At 37.7% G+C, this 24,706-nt stretch overlaps 1 protein-coding gene across 3 annotated transcripts in view; it reads right to left on the bottom strand.

The window, feature by feature from the left end:
• Nucleotides 1-24,706, bottom strand: part of CTHRC1 (collagen triple helix repeat containing 1) — a 256,385-nt gene that overhangs the window by 35,106 nt on the left and 196,573 nt on the right. For 2 of the 3 annotated variants that reach the window (XM_044065679.1, XM_044065678.1), the window contains exon 2: nucleotides 21,498-21,719. In XM_044065679.1, the coding sequence (XP_043921614.1) occupies nucleotides 21,498-21,719 (222 nt within the window). Of the gene's footprint in view, nucleotides 1-21,497; nucleotides 21,735-24,706 lie in introns of all 3 variants that reach the window. The other variant, XM_044065677.1, reaches the window with a different exon arrangement.

The raw sequence follows: 24,706 nt of genomic DNA, 5'->3' as shown, positions 1-24,706 counted from the left end.
ATAACAGAATGATACACTCCATCCATACTACACTCCTATGAGCTTTGCATTCTCTCCATGCTGCACTGTGGTTGTGATGTAGTCCTGCATTCTCTCCATGCTGCACTGTGGTTGTGATGTAGTCCTGCATTCTCTCCATGTTGCCCTGTGGCTATGTGGCACACTCAATCCATGCTGCACTCTTGTGAGTTCTACATTCTCTCCATGCTGTACTGAAGATATGTGCTGCACACTCTGTCTATGCTACGTTGTGACTGTATGATACACTCTATCCATGCTACACTCTTTTGAGTTCTGCATTCTCTCCATGCTGTACTGGGATTATGTGTTGCTCTCTCACCACACTGCACTGTAACTGTAGCATACACTCCATCCTGGTTGCTCTCTCTGTGCTGCACTGTGAATGTGTCTGTGTGGTCCACTCCATCCATGCTGCACTGTTGTGAGTTCTGCATTCCCTCAATGCTGCACTATGAACAGTTACACTGTCTCTCCATGCTGCACTGTGGTTGTGTGGTTTACTCTCTACATGACACACTTTTGTAAGATATGTATTCTCTCCATGCTGCACCTTGACTAAGTGTTACACACTCTCTCTCTCTCTCTCTCAACGCTGCACTTTGGTTTTGAGGTATACCCTATCCATGCTGCAATCTCTGCATGCAGCACTCTTGCGAATTCTGCATTGCCTCCATGCTGCACTGTGACTGTGTGGTGCACCCCATCCATGTTGCACCATGACTGTAAGTTATACTCCATCCATCAAAAATCAAAAGTCGACAAAGCAGCTGGACAAAAACTAAATCAAAAGAAACTGCTCAGGGCTGGAAAATACGAAACCACAGACTAGCGTAACTTCCACTTTATTCAATGCTTTCGTAAAAAACTTCTTCAGAACCAAAAGAAATGTTACATCAAACATTCACTTAAATACTGCACACAATTAAAATCAATTAATCAATTGCATAGTGTAAAATCGTAATTAAAGAGCCCTTTACAAAAAACAAACTCTTCATTCATCATTATGCACTATAGAATGGGCATAATTGAATACATTACAATAACAAACATTATAAAACATATGCTTCACGATATTTTAAGAAACATTTAATATTAATGGCTTCATTTAACCCAGGAAAATGATCCGCCTGTAATTTAATTTGCCATCTAGTTTCTCTTTGAGCCAAAAAATTCCTGTAATCACCCCCCCCCCCCTGTAATCAGGTTCACAGTGTTCCAGGATAGAAAACAATTTTTTTTTTTAAACCAATACATTCAACACTATGTCTATAAAATATTTGTTTTTTGTCCTTTTTTCTAATATTATATATATGCTCCTTCATTCTAACATTTAATTTTCTAGTAGTCATACCAATATAAAATGATGAGCATTTGTCACACACTGTAATATAAACAACTCGTTTTGTTTTACAACAGAAATTACCAGGGACCCCTATAGTGTTAGGTATGTGAGGAAGTTGAATATAAGGACCTTCTAAAATAAACCTACAAACAGAACAATCATGACATTTGTGCATACCCCTATTAATGTGCCCCTTCTTAATGCTACATATGCTTCTATCTCTCCCCTTTTCAAATGCTCCTTTCAAACTATATTCATTCCTATAAACAAACTTTGGTTTCCCCTTAATAGCTGCCATTAAATCATTTCCTTCAAGGCTCTTCCAATTATTGTTTATAATATCACGTATGCCTATATTGTCAACACTCATGTTCATACTGAAACATAAAATTTCAGTATACTTTCCAGTTTCCTTAACTTGGGGTGTTAGTCTATTTTTCAAAATGGGTGGATACAAAGTTGCATGTTGCTTAGAAATGTCATTAGCTGCTTCCCTTAACAAACTCTCACTGTACCCCCTCTCCAAAAACAATTGTATGATGAATTCAAGCTCATTAATAAATGTCTCATCAACACTCGTCATCCTGCTAGCTCGTATAAATTGGCTTTTGGGTATGTTATTCAGCATGAATTTCGGATGTTGACTGGTTGCATGTAAATAATTATTCTTAAAGGTTTCTTTACGAAAAATACTACTAGTAAATTTTTTTCCAAATGCATCCCATGTCAGAGTTACATCCAAAAAATTGATGGAATTCCCATAACATCCCACAACAAACTTCAAAAAGTCAGAAATCTCATTCAACTTGTTACAGAATAACTGCATTTCTCAAACCCCTCCATATAAAATAAAAATTAAATAATCTATAAATCTTTTATAATAAATGATCTTGAATTCAGTTTTCAGGGAGTCCAAGATGGTATGTTCCCACAACCCCATGACTAAGTTGGCAAACACTGGGGCTGCTGGGGACCCCATCACAACTCCTTGAACTTGCTTGTAAAATCTATGATTAAAAGTAAAAAAAATATTTTCTAAAATCACTTCCATAGAATCACAATAAAAACTGACTTCTCTGTTAGTTACATTGCTGCATTGCTGTAAAAATGCTCTCATTGCTTCTATCCCCTTGTCATGGGGTATAGACGTGTACAAAGACACTACATCTAGAGTGAACATAATGTGCTGTGTCGGACTGAATAAATGAGCTTCATTCACAAACCGAATACTATCTAAAAAGTCCCAAGAGTCCCTCAAATACGACTTCATTTTGCAAACAATAGGTCTAAGCATTATAGGTTCATAGGTTCATAGGTTCATACTAGGCTATCTGCCCTAGGGCATTTATAAGCCTAGCCAGAATGTGTTTGGCTTTCGCCACCCATTTTAAATTTATTTTGCTATGCCCTTTTTCGAGCTTAGTATACTGTGCCTCTGTCTAACAGTGACACAGAAGTGATACCCGGGGTAAACCTACGATCTCCCATCCACTCATCAAGATTCCTCTTGAAGAGAGTCAATGAGGGACTCTGCCTAACCTGGACTGGGATTTTATTCCAGAGTGAAGGGAGCCTCTGGGTTATGAATCTGTCCCTCCAGCATGTCCTATTTATTTCAGTGCTGAGGTTCAAGTCTCTCGAGCTCGTAGCTCGATGGGATTTGGATTTTCTGAGGTGCAGCACATCTATTAATTCTGGGTTGGACATGGCTTTATATGTCAGGCACAGATCGCCTCTGAACAGGCGGTATGCCACTGAGTAGAGCTGTAATTTCTTTAACCGGGCAGCATATGGCATCTGTTTGAGCCCTTTGATCCTCTTGGTGAGGTACTTTTGGGGTCTTTCCAGTTGCTGCAGGTGTCTGGTAAGGTACATCCCAAAAGGGGCATTGTACTCAATTATGGGCCTGATGAGGGATGAGTAAAGAGGCACAATGACCTCCCCTGATCTAGATGTGAATCCCTTCATGATTAGGTGGGCTATATAAAATGTTTTTCTAACCACTTTGGCCACGTGGTTGTCAAATGAGAGATTGCTATCAACTTGGGTCCCCAGGTCCCTAATTACTTCTTCTGTACTTAATGGATTACCACCTATGTGGTAATTTGTGGGCACTTTGTTTTTGCCAAAGGGGATGACTATACATTTTTTGGCATTTAGCTTGAGGCCGTGGCTCTGGCACCAGTTGTCTGTTTCTATGAGGCCCTTTTGGAGGATGCTGGTGTCAGCTGGAGAGTCAATTATGGCACCCAGCTTGCAGTCATCTGCGAACTTGGTCAGCCACAGTCCTTCCGTGTTGGCCTGTACCTCCGAGAAATATATACCGAACAAGAGAGGTCCCAGGACTGAGCCTTGTGGGACACCACTTGTAACTGGTTTGGAGTCTGACATGGCTCCAGCAATTCTAACCATGTGGGTTCTGTCCTTGAGCCAGTTTGCAACCCATCTAGTGACATAGGGGTTTATATTTAAGCTGGTGAGCTTATCTATAATGCCCGAGTGGGGTATTGTATCGAAGGCTTTTGTGAGGTCCAGGTAGGCTGTGTGGACCACCTTCCCTCGTCAATGGCCTTGGTGACTGTTTCAAAGAAATCAACCAGGTTTAAGAGGCAGGATCTGCCCTTAACAAAGCCGAACTGGGTAGGATCCAGTGTTTGTAGGTCCCCAATATCTTTATTTATGAGGTCCATGATGATCCTTTCCATAGCTTTGCAGACCAAGCTAGTCAGGCTTATAGGCGATAGTTTCCAGGATCCGTTGAGGCACCAGCTTTATGGAGAGGGACCAGTGTTGCTGTACACCACTCTTTGGGCACATATCCTGTAGTAAGGCTGAGATTGAACAGTAGTTTTATGTTTGGGTCTTGGAGTTCATGTAGGCGCAGCCGGGACACCATCTGGTCCCATTGATGCTGTGTTTTTGCTTTGGAGAGGGCGGCTGTTACCTGAGCATCTGAGATGTCAGGGGCAGCACTCTGCTGGGATAGATATTTGCCCTTTTGGTGGGGAGGGAGAAGTTTGCGCTGAATCTGACAGCTAGGATGTTGGCAATGTCTGTGGGTTTGGTGTATTTTTGTCATTTTGGACTAATTCTGAGCATATCTGGGAATTACCACCCAGGTTCCTAACATAACTAAAGAAAGCCTTGTGATTATCCTTAGTGTCCTGTGCAATTTTTCTCTCGAAGCTGGCCTTAGACAATTTTATGTGTGCCCGTAGTTTTTGCTAATACTGATCAGTGATGCCTTCCCTTTTGGGATTTTGCTCTATCATTTAGTAGCTTCCTCCTTCTATTGTATAGTTTGTTTATGGCTGGGGTCCACCAGACAGGACGTCTGCCTTTGGAGGATTGGGTCTTGGTTTTATTTGGGATCGCATGATCCATGCATTCCTGAAGGTGTTCATAGAATGCGTTTATAAAGGATTCTGCGGTCTGGGCGTATTTTCCACAGGCCGGGGCTTTAAAGGATTCCACCTCAGTTTTGAGGAGTGTGAAATTTGCTTTAGAGAAGTTTTTCACTGTGGTTTTCTGGGCAGGGGGTGGGGTTGGGATGTGAATATCCAGTGAGATTAGTTTATGGTCTGATCTTACCAGTGAGGGATACACTTCTGGTCTGGAGCATAGAGTCCCCATGTTGGTGATGATCAGATCCAGTATGTTTTCCCCTCTTGTGGGAGTCGTAACAAGTTGTTCCATAGCATTTGAGTTTATAAATTCTAGGAACCTTTGGGCTAGGGTGTTGGAGCTAGTGTAATGCTCCCAGTCTATGTTTGGGTAGTTAAAGTTGCCCAATATAATGGTGTTTGGAGAGACCTTCATATTTTCCAGTGTTCTCAGGAGGGCCGAGTGGGGTTCCTGGGTTTGGGAGGGTGGTCTGTAGCAGGCTATAAACTGGAAGGCAGTTTTACCCACTGTTAGTTGCACATGGATAGTCTCTGATGCTTCGTTCTTTGCCACCAACCTGGAGGTGTGGGTATCTTTGATGAATATCGATACTCCCCCTCCTTTTGTGGTTTGATCCAAGTTTTGGGGCTGAAAAGCATGGTATGAGGTATAACCTGGTAGTGCTGGGGTGCTCTTGGAAGCCCTGAACCAGGTTTCTGTTACTGCACAGATATCGATGTTCTCCATGCTAAGGAGAGTTTCGAGTGCGTGCATCTTGAGGTTTAGACTTCTGGCGTTGAGTAGCATTACTCTTAGTTTCTTATCCCTTCTGATACCTATGGAGGTGGGTTTGTCTTTTGAGCCTTGCCTAAAAAAGGCACTATGGGGGTAGCAAGAGCCTTTGCCAATATCCGAAAGCCCAGGGGTGACAGGTGCAAGCCGTCCCTAGCGAAGCATCGTGGCTTGTCAAGCATATCATCCCAAGCTGACAGGCATTGGATCCCCTTTGAATGACACCAGTACTTAAGCCAATTGTTGAAATTGATCATCTTGTCTTCATATTGTGGCATCATTCTTGGTGAGGGTAAGATGCTACTCAAGGTCAGGGTCATACCGGCCTGGGCTACATGCTCAGAGAGCTCCTTTATGTCTCTTTTCATGTAGTCCAGGGAGGTACGTCTCAGGTCATTCACACCAGCATGGACAATGACTGAGTCATATTTGTACTTGCCTTGGAGTGACCTGAGTGCTTGTGTTATGTGTTATACAGCATTGCATCAATCATTTTTGACATACCCGCTGTGACATAATTGTGGCAGTTTCCTTAACTTGGCTCAAAGAGAGGCTAGATGGCAAATTAAACTACAGGTGGATCATTTTCCTGGGTTAAATGAAGCCATTAATATTAAATGTTTCTTAAAAGATCGTGAAGCATATGTTTTATAATGTTGTTATTGTAATGTATTCAATTATGCCCATTCTATAGTGCATAATGATGAATGAAGAGTTTGTTTTTTGTAAAGGGCTCTTTAATTATGATTTTACACTATGCAATTGATTAACTGATTTTAATTGTGTGCAGTACTTAAGTGAATGTTTGATATAACATTTCTTTTGGTTCTGAAGAAGTTTTTTACGAAAGCGTTGAATAAAGTGGAAGTTATGCTAGTCTGTGGTTTCGTATTTTCCAGCCTTAAGCAGTTTCTTTTGATTTATACTCCATCCATGCTGAACTGTTGTGAGTTTTGCACTCTCTCTATGCTGCACAATGAATATGTGTTGCACTCTTTCTCCATGCTGCATTGTGGTTGTGTGGTATACTGTGTCTATGCTGCACTCTTGTGAATTCTGCATTCTCTTTATGCTGCACTCTGACTATGTACTGTGCTGTCTATGTGCTGTACTCTTGTGAGTTAATAGCAATAATAATTTATTTGTTAACTGGGTAAGCCCACTGGATGCAATAACACATTTTTAGACATGACTGAACACCACTACCTTGTTAAGTGACTTGCTCATAGTCACATACTCTGAACGTGAAAACTGAAGCAACTGAATATGAATGCACTTTATAATCATGCTGCTTTGTCTGATGGGATGCATTACTTTAGATTTCATATTTTTAGAAGTCATTTCTGATAATGTCAGTGGGGTGCACTGCATGGTGACTGTGTGGTACACTCCATCCATGCTGTACTGTTGTGAGTTCTGCATTCTCTCCAAACTGCACTATGAATATGTATTGCAGTTTCTCTCTCTCTCTTTCCCTCTCTCTCTCTCTCTCTCTCTCCATGCTGCACTGTGGCTGTGAGGTACACTCCATGCACACTGCTGATGGGTATGTTTTTCTTTAATAAATCAGTTTTGTGTTTTTGATTTCTGGAGATGGACTTTTTCTTCTTTATTTTTATTTGCCACCCAGGTGTGAAGATCACCCAACAGTGTGAGTATTGGCTCTAGATGATGGTCACTTTTCATGTGACAGCATGACCCACTGTGTAAAAATTAGGGAAAGGGGGTTGTGGATGTGGATTAGAGGTTGGCGGGATCTTGACTTAGAAATGACCCTGAGACAGCTCAGCACACCTTGGCATAATAATTCTTATTTCCCATTTTTACTTGCAGTAGAGATTGCTAAGATTTATTTTGTTACTATCATTTTTCACATTTGCTTCCTTCCTTTTTTCTGAAAAAGGGAAAATAAAACACACGGAGGAAGGTGAAGCAGTGAATGGAAAAGAAAGAAAACCTTGAAGATTATGTTGGGTTATAAAGGTATCTCACCTACTAAGTGGTTGCTTTTCTGCTTGACATGCAAGCTTGCTGCAGCTTCTTTCTGATCTGTTGGATGTTCTGTGGGAACCTGAGTGCTGTTAACACTTCCCCTTTTCAGAGTTGAGTTTCAGTAGTGCATGTTCGAGCTGACCAGTACTAATGCATTAAGCTAATGGCCAAATGAAGCAGTATTTGCAACAAGCACTAATCAGACGCAAATCAGAAACTAGGATAAATCAGGATTTCAGATTCTGGAATGCTATATATATATATATATATATATATATATATATATATATATATATATATATATGTCCCAAAGTATACCAGTACAGTCACCATGGTGGTAGTCATACAACAATTTTATTAAAGAATATAAATGAAGAATGAGCACTTTTGGGTGGCTTTCACCCTTCTTCAGATTCAAAAATGTCTGAACAAGCAAAATATTTATATAAATCCTGTCCTATCACATTTGTCTGTTGTAATTATCAACCAATAAAAACCTATTAAACTTCTAACCAATAAAAGTGCTAGAATAGAATGCTTAGCCAATTGAAAGTAGTCATTTAACCTGTAGTATTATGCATACAGATAAAGTCCTTCAACTAAAAACGTATCATTATTACTTGGAAAAATGTGTCCAAGATGTATATAAAATGAATAGATAGCTGTATGTTGCCTATAATAACATCTAAATCACAAAATAATGGATGAAAGTGATCATTAAGAGTAACAGGTGTGAAAAATCTTCATGGACCAATCATCAGGCTAATACCAGGCAAAGAACCAATAAAATAACAGCATTGTAACAAACAATGAACAATAGTAAAAAACTGGGTCTAGTCTGAATGAATATAACATAGAATGCAAACAACTAATGAAGGTGTGTAAATCTGAGAATAGTCTAATGGGACAGACAGCCAGTGTTATAGCTCAAATTACAATATTGACCAAAAAAGGACTAGGAAGCGAACAGCCAATCAAATTGTGTAGATATGTGTCTAAACCAATGAGACAGTCAGCCAATGACATAACTCAAATCAGAATCTCAGTCAATGAAGGACTAGAAAACAAACAGCCAATAAATGTTTTAAATGTAAAAATAGACCAATAGGATAAATGGCAAATGAAAAACAACAAAGTACTCAGCTTTACAAAACTTTATTACAACTGTAGTATTATACATACAGATAAAATGCTCCAACTAAAAACTTATCATTATTACTTAGAGAAATGTGTCCAAAACATATACAGAATGAATAAATAGTTGCATGTTTCCTATAATAACCTCTAAATCACAAAATAATAGATAAAAGTACTCATTAAAGGTAACAAGTATAAGGAACATTCACAGACCAATCAACAGGCTTATAGCACCCGAAGAGCCAATAAGATAAAAACATTGTGACAAATAATGAATAATGGTAAAAACTGAAGCAGGAAAACAAAAATATTCTAAAATTTCAGAGGCAAAGTTGAGATGTCTGTGTTGAGAAACTGCTAAAGTTGCTAATCGGATCAGATAGTACAGATCCAAAATGTAATTGTACTTTAGTGAAAATTTTGAAAAATCATGAAATAGGTAGAACTATAGCATGTATAGGCCTAAGCAGGCTATGGGACTATCAGTGACTAGAAGGTATAGCTCCAAAATGTTTATATTTTACAAAAAGATTATGAACTGACATGGATCATACAAAACTACATCATGCATAGGCCTAAGTGGGCTACAGGACTACCATTGACTAAAAAGGTATAGCTCAAAAATGTTGACATTTTACAAAAAGATTATGAACTGTCATGGGTCATGCAAAACTGCAGCATATATAGGCCTAAGTGGATAGCAGGATTATCACTGGCTGAAAACACAATAATACTGATATTATGGATTTACATAAATTAGACCCCAAATGCGCATAAAGTTCAACTAATTGATCATTTTATATTCTTCAGCACCATATTGTGACTAGAAACAAACCATGTGAAATTACAAAACAAGTTTACTTGCTCATGAGTAGACATTCGTGTGTCACCTCAAAGGGTTTATAGTGCCTATAGATGTTTAGGACACTAAAGGGGAAAATTAGTAATTGCAGGTAAAATAATTTTTGTTCTTATTAGTATTTTTATAAAACATTTCATGACATAAACTGCGTGTTATATTGTACAGCAGTTTTGTATACTGTGCAGCCAGGTGCATTTTAAATGTGTGTGGGGGGCATTGTTTTAGTGACTGTTCTATATGTTAAAGATAATGAAGTAAAAAAGTATTTTTTATTTGTATGAAATATAGGTTTTACATTATAACATGGTAAGAAAGGCTGGACAGAAGAGAGTGCAAGTTAACATAATGCTGTGATCTTTGGCTGCTGGATGGGGGGGTTTGGGTTTAAAAGTGTACTAATTATATTGTATGTTAGAATTAAGATAAAAACTTTCCTTTGTTTTTACAACTGTGGATATCTGGATTAATGTCCTTGGCTTAAGCTATAAACATGTTAAGTCTGAAAATAAGAAAAAAAAAACATGAAAGGCATGAAAGTTTCTTGCATCTGCAAAAATATTATTTGTTTTCCATAAACAAATGTTCTCAGCTGAAGGAATATGGCCAGGGGAATTCTGTATAGTGTGGTCTGAGTGCAATTTACAATGGTTTCAAAGTTGTTAGCTGTTTTTTTTTTCTCATTGTTGACCACTTTTACAAGAAAAGTGGCTGTCTGGAGGTGCAAGCAATTAATCTTGAGAATTCTGAACATTCTTTGCTGAGGGAAAGGCAAAATTTAAAGGTACAATGGCAAGGAGGTGAGTTAAAAATAAAGCTTAAATTATGGGAGGTGAATAAAATATAGCAACCTCCTCAGTAGCCTTAATATTTTAATGCATTTAATAAAACAGTAAAACAATTTGGTTCTACTTAATGGTAGCCAATGTATTTTTTCTTATTAAATCCAGCAAAAAGGTGTGTGGCAAAACAATGTTTAATAAGAAGTCCTTTTATTTGAAAAAATACTGAATAAAACACAAGTTAATACATCTGAGGAAGCAGTGGGATACACTGTGAAAGCCCTTACGTTTTTCTTGTGTTTTATTCAGTATTTTTTGAATAAAAGCACTTATTCAAGTCGTTTTTGCAGTGCCATTGTTTTGCCACACACCTTTCTGCTTGATTTAATCTGTATTTACTTGGGTGTGTCAGGCATTAATTCAGTTTCACTGGTGAGTTGTTTTTTTGTTTGAGAGTATTTTTTCTTATGTTTAAATTTTTTTTCATATCTGGGAGGGGAAGGGAGATAAGAAAAGAACAGACAACAATCAGTCTATGTGGGAACATATACTGTAATGTGCTTTAGTATGGATAACCTTAATTTTAGATTAGATAATGCCTATGTGTGTGTGTGTGTGTGTGTGTGTGTGTGTGTGTGTGTGTGTGTGTGTGTGTGTGTGTGTGTGTGTGTGTGTGTGTGTGTGTGTGTGTATGTGGCTATCAATTTGGGGCAATTGTTCCTATCTAGAGGGTTAAACTTCATGTGTTGAAAATGTGTATAGCTTTGTGTGTTGTTCTAAGTTAATAGGAGATGTGCATGGGGATATTTAAATGGGAGTGGTATTTGTGGTGGTTGTGTTACACTTGAAAAAGCCCTACAATTGAGTCAGGGTGAAAGCGCTTGTGAGTAAGATTTTAATAAAAGGTTTTCTGCTTAGCCGTTTTCAGCTGCTGCTTCCTGGACCGTTTGGTATTTTTATTTGATTTTATTAAGAAATTCAGACTGCAAATAACAATGCAACAGGAAAATGATTTGGAAAGAAATGAGCATGGGTATTTCAGGATGGACATTCAGCAGAATATCAGAGAGAAAAGAAAAAGGGATAATAACACTGGTTGGCAGAGGGGCTCCAATAGTGATAAAAGAGGAAAAGTAATGGTTGACTTGTGGTAGTAAGGGACTATTGGAAAAGGGGGGGGTTATACTGGCATATATTTATATTCCAGAAAAACATACTATAATGGAGCTTAAGAAAATTCTGGGAGAAATAATCAGCTTTCAGCAGGCAATATTACTTACAGCTGATGACTGGAACTTGACTTGCAATAGTGAGGATGTATCAGGGGAACCTAGAAGAGAAAATATAACAAAAGAGGGTACAGTTCTGAAATAAAATTATGAAAATAAATGGTATGGAAGACATGAATTCAGTATTAGGAACTTGGACAGAATTTACATATTATTCCCCAAAGCACAATAATTGGGCTAGACTGGATGGAAATTCTATTAAACAACAGCAGGTGCAATTAATTGAAAACTTTGACACACATCCAATAACTATTTTAGGTCATGCTCTTGTCAAAACTAAGATAAAAATGCATGGTAATTAAGTACAAATGTGACACCATTGCTTTCTCACCTACCTGTTTAAAAGAGAGGAATTCAAGGAATGGGTAGTGAAAATGATTCGATAGCCATTTGGGAAAATAGAAATTTCTTCAGAAGGAATAGTTAGTTAGTGGGTAGAAATAAAAGAGAAAAAGATCTTGTTAAAAAGTAATAGGAATTATTTAGAGGGGCTGCAAAGGTTAAAGTATTGCAGAATAAGAGGAATCTTACAAAACACAAAGGATCAACTGCAGAGTGCTAAAGAGACAATAAGGGAGTATTTGGATAATATACGAGTTTAGAAAGATTGCTGTTAAACAACTATTTTTGATAAGAACTCCAGACTACACATAAAATTAGCACAATGACACAGACAACCAAAAATAGAAAAGGTTGTCACAAACTATGACAAGAAAAATAACCAGGGATCCTATAGAGGTTTTAGAGAGAGTTCAGAAATGTATGAAAATTTGTATAAAGCAGAGGAATGTGAAACCAAGAAAGAATACAAATGGAAATATTCATGGAAGACTTAACTATGCCAAGTTTAGAGGAAGATAAGGTTCAACAACTAATAGTTATAACAGCAGGAGATGAGATAAAAATGGTGATATATAATTAATCTGCAGGAGAGTATCCAGGAACAGGTGGTAATCATGTAGAAGTATGAAAGTTAGGAATCCGTTTGAAGTCGGAAATATGTGGTGGAATACAAGTGGTCAAGAAGAAGGGGCAGATCCCCAAATGCAAGTATTTGCCAGTGTGATCACAGTTAAACAATGGCTAGTAGGTGGGGATGAGGAGTTTGCAGGTACAAAATGCTCTGAATACATTATTCTGAGAAATTTATTTGCTTAATCACAGTCAAACGTATGAGATATAAGCAGTCAAAAGGTGGCGAATTCAGGAAAGATATGAGTTTAGTCTCTGTGTGAAAGAAAGTGATCTTCTGTCACCATTCAAAGTTAAACAATTATCAATAGGGTATGTATGTCCCTTGCATCACCAGTCTCCACTTGTAAAACATCAAAAGTCACTTACTGTATGTAACATAAAAAGCAGCTTGACATGTACCCTCTCATAGGAGACAAGTCCTAGATACCTCCCCAGACTTATCTTTATTAACTACATAAGTGAGCAAGTGATTTCTGAGATCTTGAATTTCAAGAACACATGGAGTAGTAGAGTGTGTGTGTGTGTGTGTGTGTGTGTGTGTGTGTGTGTGTGTGTGTGTGTGTGTGTGTGTGTGTGTGTGTGTGTGTGTGTGTGTGTGTGTGTGTGTGTGTGTGTGTATGTGTGTACAAGTAACTGCATTACTGTTAGTGCATCACAATTAAATGATTACAACTGGGTTGGGAGGGAGGGCTGTTTGTAAGCAAACATAATACATTTGGGTGGAATTTCTTTCATTTGTCACATTCAAATACTTAAAGTCCTCCCAGCCAAAATGCAGAAATATATTTTTTTTTTGGGGGGTTGAAACTCTGAGAATCATATTTGTGCTGCTTTCAACAGTGGAAGTATAAGTGCCTATGGGGGTATATAGACAAAGTCTGAGGATATGGTTTCTTAGAGTATTTTCCCTGTTTCACGATATAACAATCCTGGAGTTAGTTTATATAAGTAGCAAGAGTGTGGAGGCATATATATCACATCAGGAATGCAGCGGGTAAAACCCTCCAGCAAAGAGGTTTTAGCAGTGTAATAGCAAATTTTGAAATTAGCTGTTTTTTATTTGAATTCTGGTTTATTTTTTCATACAATTGGGACTCTAATTTTGTCACTCATACTTCTTATAAGGGGTCTATTTTGCAGGGGGATAGTCTGTATAGGAAAGTGTCTGACTTACTGTTACTTAATCACAGTTAAACACTCATGGGTGATGTGGGGCTGGATGACATCTCTGTAAGCAGAATTTCTTTCATTTGACCATTATCAGAGTATTCAGATGTACCCAATTAAATGGTAGAAGTTGATAAGCAAATGATCACATTCATCACTTGGTCACATTAACCAAATTACATAGAGAATGCCTTCTCCTTATGCACTGTTCAAATAATAGAATTGAAGGGATAATATTAATTTTCATTTGGGACAAAAACCCAAGACCTGCAGCATACCATGCTGGTGTCATTGCTGCTGGACCAACAAGAGCCTCTAGACAGACACTTGCTGAGTTTTCCATTAAGAGCTTTATCCTTTCATCCAGGTAAATCCCCTGTTTAGTGGTCAAGATCAAATTACAAACACATACACAAACAGAGAGAACGCCCTCTGTTTTGGGACTGTTCAAGTCACAGAAGTAAAAGGATAACATTAGCTCTCCTCTGGGATTTGAACCCAAGACCTTTAGCATATCACGCTGGTGTCACAACTGCTGCTGGACCAACATATAAGCCTGACTAGCTTGGCCTGCAAAGCTATGGAAAGGATCATCATGGACCTCATAAATAAAGATATTCAAGGCCATTGGCGAGGGGAAGGTGGTCCACACAGACAGAACCCACATGGTTAGAATTGCTGGAGCCATGTCCAGACTCAAAACAGACAACTGGTGCCAGAGCCATGGCCTCTTTACTCATCCCTCATCAGGCCCATAATGAGTACAATGCCCCTTTTGGGATGTACCTACCAGACACCTGCAGCAACTGGAAAGAGATCAAAGGCTCAAACAGATGCCATATGCTGCCTGGTTAAAGAACCCGAATTAATGGTGAACCTCAGCACTGAAATAAATAGGACATGCTGGAGGGACAGATTCATAATAACCCTGAGGCTCCTTCACTGGAATAACCTATGAACATGAGCCTCTGAATAGGTAGGTGTTGAGTTTTCCCTTAGAAATTTATCCATACAGCTTGGTAAGCCCTCACCCTGCCGATCAAGATCAAATTAGAAACACACTGACACAGACAAATACAGAAATGGTCATGAATTTGGTTTGCCAAGGTAGTGTGTGTGTGCGTGCGTGTGTGCGAGCGAGCGTGTGTGTGTGTGTGTGTGTGTGTGTGTGTGTGTGTGTGTGTGTGTGTGTGTGTGTGTGTGTGCATGAATCAAACTAAATGCATTACTATGAACAGATTGTCTTTCACACAATTGCTGTCAAACAGGTGTGATATGTCTAATCAATAGGTGGTAACTGGGGACATTGGATTAATCGGTTTATGAAGGCAGTTGATAAGTGTCATATCAAAACAGGTAAACAACAATGTGTCAGTTGTTGTGTGGCTTCCACTGTGACTCCTGAAACCCCAACCCTTAAAATTCTCCTGCTCTTCCCTTATTGCATGAAACTATTTTTCATATACATAAATAACCTAAATATAAGTACTCAAATGGGAGCATATTTTTATGCCAACTTATAGACCACTCACAAATACAAACAAGACTTTGCAGGTGGTCAAGCCCACTTGTACACTCACAAATGTCTTTTTTTTTATTATTTCATTCAAGGGACAGTGCAACTTTGAGAAACAGCAGCCATTATTAAAAATAATAAAACATGTCTTGCACTTTTTCTGAGATGTTATGATGTCAGACCAAGCATCATACAGTAAAATGTCACAACTTTATTGCAGTATTGCAATAATATCCTCCAAGGTTGTTGTTGTGTCTTTCGGCTTATCCCGGTTAGGGGTCGCCACAGCAGAACTCCGGTCTGCTAATGTTTGGTAGTGGATTTTTACGTGCCAAGTTACCAGCCCTGACGCACAACCTTCAACGAAGGCACGCCCATTCACGCATGCCTCCACACAGAAGACGCTCTAGCCGAGAATCAATCCTCAAAGGTGCAGGTCTATTATTTCATAAATTCAAAGGTTCACAGGTTTGGTAAACTAGCTCAATCCTTTTGGACATTGGCAATCATGATGTCCCAAATCCTATGTTGAAACTTGTGGCTGCCTATGTAATCATCTCATTCCTTCCTGAGGGTATGAACTGATGGGCTGGTGTAAATGAAAAAGGAATTTTGCTCCATAAGAATTAAAGTCTTTTAGATATAACATTGTGTGTCTGACATTAATTTTTATTGAGGTTGACTGTCCTCTTGTCTTTATTTCACCAGGGCAATATAAGCAGAGGATTTAAAGTAGTACAGGGTCCTTTAATGAGCTGCACATTAGGCATAGGTCTCTTTTAAGAAGATGATAAGACAGAAAACAGAGAGAGTTGCAACAGTTTTTGCTAAAACACAAGCCTTAAAGCCTTTTGTTTATGTTAGTGAGGTATTTTTGCACCTTTTCTGATCACACCAGATGCAACTTATTCAACTACTTCAGACCTCATAAGTGAACCTTATTCTGAAGAGGAAGACTATTGCTGGGATTAGAAATTTACTATAAAGCCCATCTGTTGAGCATTGTTGCTTAAATATATATATATTCAGATGTAGTAAGGGTTCTTTTGGCTGAATATCTTTTCACTGACTCACAAATGACTGAAACAAAATTGACTGAAAACTCATTTCACTGACATCAGATTTGAGTGACTCATTATTTATTGAAAATTACTGTTGGTCTGTTTTGTGTTTTTTTGTGTTGTGTACAGAAGTGATGATTCCCCATATGTTTTTTTCCCACTTCTGCACTTTTATGTGACTATGAAGTTAGCATATTTAAGTAAGTGGACTGTTTGGGAGGGGACCAAAGTAGGTACAGTGAGGCTTGCCAGCTGCAAAAAAGGTATGTTGGGTCTCATATTCTATGAAATGTGTTTGTGCATCAAACGTGACTCACTTTGTGCAATTTTTTTCATTATCTCTACTGTTGTGTGACTGTGGCATTACTACATTTAAACAAGGAGGTATGGGGGTGCAGAAAGGTGCTTGTCACCTACAGGAAAAAAAAACATTTTAAGGGACATTTTGCTAATAAAGCATTTCAGTGAAATGTGATTCTACAAAATGAGTGTTCAGTAAAATGTGCGTTTAGTCAATTTGTTTCAGTTATTTGAGATTTAGTGGTGAGATTCACTCAAAACGAATATATATATATATATATATATATATATATATATATATATATATATATGTCAGGTTTACTATCAAAATGTGGAAGATCAAAAAATTTTTCCACATTTTGATTGAATTCATTATCGAAATTTGGTAATACAGAATTACCAAAATGTCAGATATGGTAATCACAGAATCGACATTTGAACACCGGAAGTTCCAATGGCGAAAGTCCATGTCCCCCCACACCCCCTGCATATTATATATCCCAGCATTGAGACTGCACTACAGTAAGGAAAATGGTAATTTCCCAAACGCCACTGTAGTGCGATCTGTTATCAGAATGTTGATCTCTGTACACTGGCCATTCACTAATGTGGATTCAAACATTTATGGAAACTGAGAAACACGCATTCGACCATCCCAGTTTCCTGTAAGTTTTGTGTGTGTGTGTGTGTATGTATATATATATATATATATATATATATATATATATATATATATATATATACACATATATATATACACACACACACACACACACACACACACACACACACACACACACACACACACACACACACACACACACACACACACACACACACCATACCTCTCAACTGTACTGAATTCTTCGGTATTTATCGGTTCTGAGGTCAAAATAATGGGGCGTCAAGAATTCCCAAGTGGCCCCTTTAATTCCCGAATTTCCTGTTTTTTTTTCAATTTGTTTTGGGGGCCAATTTTTGCTAACCTCATCACGTGCAGGGGCATGTGCGATAACATCAGCTTCGTCAGCAGACTGCCAGCCTGTTGGAATTCAGCTGAGGGATGATGGGGTGTGTACTGTAGTCTGTCTGCTTATCTTTTTCCATATGGCAACATGTTCTGAGTTGCAGCAGCATTAGAGAGAGAGAGTGAAGTAATAAACAGAGCGGTGGAGGACTGAACAATTGACAGCAGCTGTACTATGTTACTGCTACTGTAGGGTGTTTTTTGTTTTAAATTAATTAGGGCAAGGAAGGAAAGCAAGCCATTCGTTAGTGCAGCAAGCAGCATTCATCAGACAACTTGGACCGGTCTTCCCTTCTGAAGAAATTATGAGAAAATATATCACTACAAGTCACGATACTGCACCAATTTCTTCAACAGTTAAAATGTAAACCTGCCTCAAACGGTAAGATAGAAAACAAATTTCAAAGTAATACTTTGTTTCATAGTTGTTAACCCCCCCCCCATCGAACTCTAGAAGGGGTTATGTTCAAAGGCAACTAAAGTCAGTGCACTTTTTAAATTGTATTATTTTTCACTTAGAGAGTAGATAGAATGGGACAAGTTGTGGGACTGTATTCATCAAATGAAAATAATCAGTCTATAACGTCAGCGACTGACCACTAATAACCGCAACCTTTTCTATTTTGTCTCAGACTGAGATGCAATCACAGATACACAAGAAACAGAGGCAGTTTGCCAGGCAAAATTAGAAATATCACTGGCACATTTGGTCAGTACAGTTATGTGTTACATTTTTTCTTGCTGACCCTCCTGTTTATGAAATTTGTGCTGTCCCATGTGACTTACATCTAGTGTTGACCATCATAACTGTGTTCAGGTAGGGCATAACATTTTCTCTTTTGTTCCCCATTTTAACAGCTTCTTCAACAAAATGATTGTTAATTTGACCATAAATTTCAGGATACCACCACTTTTGCCTCATATAAATACATTTAACTGATATGATTAAACCATAGCTTTCAACCTTTTAGTGTAAGAAATCTGGGTAAAGCCCAACATAATGGGAGGACAATGACCCAGAATAGGGACAGATTTTAAATATTGCTCTTTTAAATTTAGTAATGTGCTGGAATAACAAGATTTGTGTAAGATACATTTTCTGAAGGATTTGAAGTCTAAAACTCAAATGCACGTAATTATTTAGTGACTTCAGTCTTGAAACCATGCCAGCATACCTCTCAACCTTCCGGTGCAAGGAATCTGGACAAAGCCTAAAATAATGGGACTACAAAGGCACAAAACTAGGATCAGGTTTTAAATTTTGCTGTTATAAATTTATAAGGTTAATGGAATAACACAATTTGTGTTAGCATTTTGTGTCAGAAATGAAAGTGAATATCATTATTTAGGGACTTCAGTCCTCAATGATTTACCAGGGAAAAAAAACAAACAAATTTTATGAGGGACAGACCAAATATGAGGTAAAAATCTGGACAGCTGAGAGGTATGGGTAGCATTTTTCTCAACTCACAATGCCTTTTCTTCAAACACATGCATTAAACAACAAAAAAGCACATAAAAAGTTAACGGCAACTGTGTTCAGACTGGTGTAAGCCTGTTGTGTTAGTAGTACACAATTAAAGATTTTTAGCACAAGAACTTCTATTTATGATAGCATAGGGAGATGGCATGGACAGCAGAGAAAAGGTTGTGATCAATGTTTTTGACTGGTGTTGGGTAAAAAAAATGCAAAAGTGATGAAGAGAGAGAAAAGATAAAAGAGAATGTAACAGATACAACAATTCAGAGTGGTTGAGGAAAAACAGTTTGTGTTTCACAGCTGGAGTTCAAAGTTTGACACATTCAAATATTAATATAAAAAACACTATTGTTCTATTTATTTTGTGTTTCATAATCATAATTTGTCTGTTCTTCAGTTTGCATTTAAAAGTTGGTATCCCATAATTCCATTGGAGAGGGTGGGGTTACATAATTATTTATGCAAATGTTATGTTAATCAGTATACAGATTTTTGGTCAGCTGTATTTATTTTTCATGGGCCTTTGTCCAGATTATTGATGTTTCCAGGCTGACAGGTATCTCTCTCACACACACACACACACACACACACACACACACACACACACACACACACACACACACACACACACACACACACACACACAAAAATGTACATATTTACATCTGTACACAGACACACACATGTGCATAGACACACAGGCATACACAGATATACCACTTGTATGATTTCAACATGTAAACTACATAGATCATTAGAAAAACTAAGACAGAGAGAGAGAGAACTGAAAGTAAGAGGGATATTTGACACACTTACAAGAAAATCAGATGAAAATAAAGAATTAGTAGTTGAAGGCCCTTTCTAAAGTGACCAGCTACCATACTAAGGCAGGTATTAATCTACCGGTTATATGTAAGCACATTAATTTACTGCTAGGATACTTGGTGCCTGAAACAAAATATACTGCAAGAAACCAAGAAATTGGCTTTATCAAATATTAACTAGAGAAAATCAAGTTGCTAGAACTGGTGGGATGAGTATGTAGATTCTGGAAACCTGACGGCATGTACAGAAACAAACTAGATAAGAAAGGCTAAGGCAACATACATGGCCTAAAGTGTTAATTTCTGTTTCTAAATGTCTTTTTTTCTTTATTATTAGCATACATTACTTGGTTGATTATATTCGGTACTACAGAGAACCATGTAAAGGGCAGAATTTAACCTAAGCAGGAGACAAAGTAGAGGAGCAGGGTAAAATTAATGCTTTGCACACCCTAAGGCCCTCAGTGTTTTACTGGAAGGTGGCTAACACTAAAAGGTAGAAATAAGAGGAAAGCTATTTAGTTTTCCAATGTATTAACATGACTTTAAAAGAAACATATTCAAGAAGACTTCAAAGGCAGAAAATCATATTGGAACATAACATTTTAAGATAGGTTATCCAATAACCTTGAAATGTACCCCATGTTTCATCATGAAAGATATTTGTGCAAAACAGGGAGCATTCCCTTGACTACAAAAGATGTCGAAGAACAATAAAAGCATTAATTTAGTCATTTCTGTCTACACCCAATCAGTGCTGTCACAATGCAAGTATTGTTCTGGAACATGGAGCTCCTCACTGTACAAGTGTTACTACTAATTATGGCCAGGGCAATTTCTTAGTGTTTAAGAATTCTGCTTTACATTTGTAAAATCCAGGGTTCAATTCTGACTTGCATGCCACTGTCTGCATAGAGTTTTCATATTTTTTTGTCGAATAATGCTTTTTCCAACAAATGTAATTCTACAAAATGTGTGATTTTCACATCATGCAAGTGTTATTGGCATTTCTAAGCTGCCCGTATATATTGTATATACCCTTTTTTGGAGCCCACAGTGTATTTGAAAATGGCCTGTGATAGACCAATTTATATACCAGTTTAACAAATTAATATGATTTAAAAGAATGCTATAGGCTGCAGAAACAAAGTAACTATAGAACAGATTTTTTTTTCACAAAAAGCATAACAAATTATGAAGTGAATTGTATCTAAATGGCAGGACCAACTACTTCACTAATACCAGGGCTCTTCATAACAAAGGCATTACATGTCTCTGGTACCCACAATGAAACTACTTAAAAATATTGCATGTCAGTAACTGATTATAGCTGGGAATGAGAGTTCTGCTTAATGCTGGTGTCCACTGCTTTTTGTTTTTCAGTTTGACTGTGTAAGATTCCATTTCTAACAAGTCTTGAAATGGTCCATCTGAACTTTTCCTGACCAGCAACAATATCCTTATGTGGACTATTGCACCTCCTACAAACTGAAAAAAAAAATGACATTTTCTCTTAACAAAATTACAAAGTGCCAGCCCAGCTACTTACAGCAATTTTTCCAAGATCGATACCATAGTTGAGAGAGTTCCAAGCACACTGTTTGTAGTTCGGCTTCCAAGACTCTTCAAAGATTTCTCTTACACATTCACCCTTTTCTCCTTTCAAGCCATCTCTTCCTGGGATGCCTGGTGTGCCAGGTATTCCATTCACTCCAGGAGTTCCATCTCGGCCAGCAGTGCCCGGTGGACCTTGTAAGCACATTCCATTATACTGAAATAATGAAAACTACGCATCATTATGATGTACTGTAACCTGTTCTTTCAATAACAACACATTTCCTACCCTGTTTAGTCATGTCTGCTGACTAACACAGTGTGGTTAGGAAAAGGATGTAGAAAACAGCAAAACAAAATTCCATACACATAAAAAGTTCATCTGCTTAAATTCTGCTACACAGAAATTTGCCTTTCATTTTTACATTTTGCTGTATTCAGAATATATACAAGAATATATTAAATGTATGACTGCCATTCCTTGCCTTTTACTCATTTATAAAATGAATTGCTTTACTTTAAAAAGCTGCCCGTGTTTTCCTACCTTGTATTTGACACAACTGTTTTTACAATGCCAGCATGACAACTTAATGCTGTTTACACACGATGGTGGTCTTTGAACCTTTATATAAACATAACACAGTAAATTAGAAGCTTGAGCCACTGAAAAGAAAACAAAATAAACTGTTGATGTGCTAGCAGTGGAATTTAGGCAAGGAGGCTGCCCCCTTCTGAGATCTTTATTAACAATATTGTTTGATAAGTGTCAAAAATATCGTTTTATAAATGTCATGCATTTTATTCACTTATTTTGTTTATTTATTTTACTCTGAATTTGTTCGGTTGGGTAGAGGACTGATCCCACTGGACCTATTTTAGTCTTAGCCGGGGTAAACACAATAGATGCATGACATTATACAGAGTGAAAGAAGAAATGCAATATATACACATACTATATACATAGTGAATATCATAGTTGCTTTGACACAATCATGTTTTGTAAACATCTACTTTTGTTACTATAAATGCACTAAGCAAATAACAGCAAAACACAAAAAAAAAGTTCTGCTAAAATTCATAGTGTGTTCTATGTAAATAGTGAACTCAGTTGTAATATATAACTCCTCTTGTTATGCCATGGCACACACAATATTTTTGCACCCACAGTATGTACAAGTCATATTCTTACTATACAACTCAGCTGCTAACATGAGGTACAAGCATACCGCTCAACTGTCCCAGTTTTTTTTAGTGACTGCCCCTAATTTTGTCTCAAAATGTTGCTCTGCTCGTACTAAAACTGAACATTGTTTTGTGGAGTTCTAAGTTAACAGCATTAATATTTCAAGAGTGTCTCTCTTTTGGGGCCTTCTTTCATAATTACTTTTTTTTCTGTCTCTAATTGTGGAGGTAAAAAGTAAGTGTCATGTGGTTGTCTAATACATCTTGTTAATAATTTAAAAGATCTTCCTTAGTTGCTGTAGTCTTTTTTTGACCTCGTCTATATCCTAGACAAAGCATAAAAAGATATAGCATCTTGTTTCCATTCAAATGCTGTTAGAAATAAAAAATCTACTTAATCACTCATTTAGAGTTTTCCAAGGCCAGACTCCTTTATGAAACTCCCTAAAGTGGTCCGTAATTATGTTGTGATTTGTTGATTACTTCTATGCCTCCTTAACATCTTTACTCAATCTCACAGCAGATTAAATCTGTAATTTCTTCATCATGCACGTGGTATTTCTAACATTTTGCACTTGGCAGAGAAAGCAGTAGTTTAGAACAGGCTAATTCCAAGAGAGCTGTTCTGAATCTGTATTTTCATCAACTAAATGAACAAAACTTGTGGGAGTAAGAATGAAGCTTTTCAGTACAATTCTGAAACTTAACAGTATATACCAGAGCAAAATTAGGCAATATTTAAGAGTATACAAAACTAATAGATAAAGCACTATGTGACAAAGGGTAAAAGGATAGTGAAATACAAAATCATTTGTGTCATTGCATCATGGAGATACATGCAATCTCTCAGGGTCTGGTGCAAATCTCCCCATTGGCAGATATACTTCAATATAGCCACAAAGATAACACATTCTGAATGAGCATTTTATAGCAGGAGTGTGTGTGTGTGTGTGTGTGTGTGTGTGTGTGTGTGTGTGTGTGTGTGTGTGTGTGTGTGTGTGTGTATACATTTATTTATTTGTGCATGTATTTAACATTTTCAGTTCATGTTTTTCTAAGTGGAATTCCTTGCAACATTTCTAATTTAGGCTCTTCACCCTGTAACTTATAGCCTCTTTATATGTTAACAAACATTTTGACATAATGACCTGCTTGTTACTTTGATGGAGAAAGTTTCTTTGACTGAGAAACATACTATAGCCTACCTGAAAATGATAGTCTACTAAGTTACCAACAGTATTTGTATTCTGTCTACATGTTAGAGATAATTTTAGAACTGGAGATGGCATGATATGCACAACTATCTTTTTCTAAGGATGATCCGTAAACACATTCATCTAAGCTGTTGAGAACTACACAGAATAAGTCTGCACCCTGGTGTAACCTGAATTTTATGCTGTAATGCAATAGCAACAGCTCATCATAGCCCCTAGCTTGTGATTTATCAATCCCAGCCTACAGACTGCAGCCTTTTGGCTAAAATGTGGATAAGAACTAGCCACAGTGAAAAAGTAACACTGGGCAAGGGAGTAGAAGAGCAATGTGCTGTGTTGGCTTTGTATTTTGCTATCCAACAATCAGTACGTACATGCCTGGCCAGTATCTCTGATTAAGGCACATCATAGATGAGATACCAAAAATAATTTATCACTTCTGTTTTTTACTCAATTTTTTCATTGCTAATACATAGGTTTGGAAGATCAACAAAGGTTTACAATTAAAACCACCACTTTGTAACTACCTGGTTCCAAAAGGAAGAAAAACCATCAGAGAGATGGAGAGGTTGCCAGTGTGGGATTGGGGGGGGACCTGAGAAGGCAGAGAGTCATGCTGACTGAGAGTATTTTCCTTGACTTTACCTTTCTTTTAGAGCTCCCTTACCACTCATTCATCCATGCATCCATCCATCCTCTAACCCTTTTTCCCATTTTTGCACATGGGGTCAGGGTGTTAGTTCAGCAGTGACAATCATTTTGAGTCAAGGTTTACACCATCTGATGGCTAGCCCTGCCACAGTAGTTC

Source organism: Protopterus annectens, chromosome 3.part0 (assembly GCF_019279795.1).
Source record: "Protopterus annectens isolate FY-2018-M chromosome 3.part0, PAN1.0, whole genome shotgun sequence".
Classification (NCBI taxonomy): domain Eukaryota; kingdom Metazoa; phylum Chordata; order Ceratodontiformes; family Protopteridae; genus Protopterus; species Protopterus annectens.
This window is presented reverse-complemented; position numbering and strand designations above follow the sequence as displayed.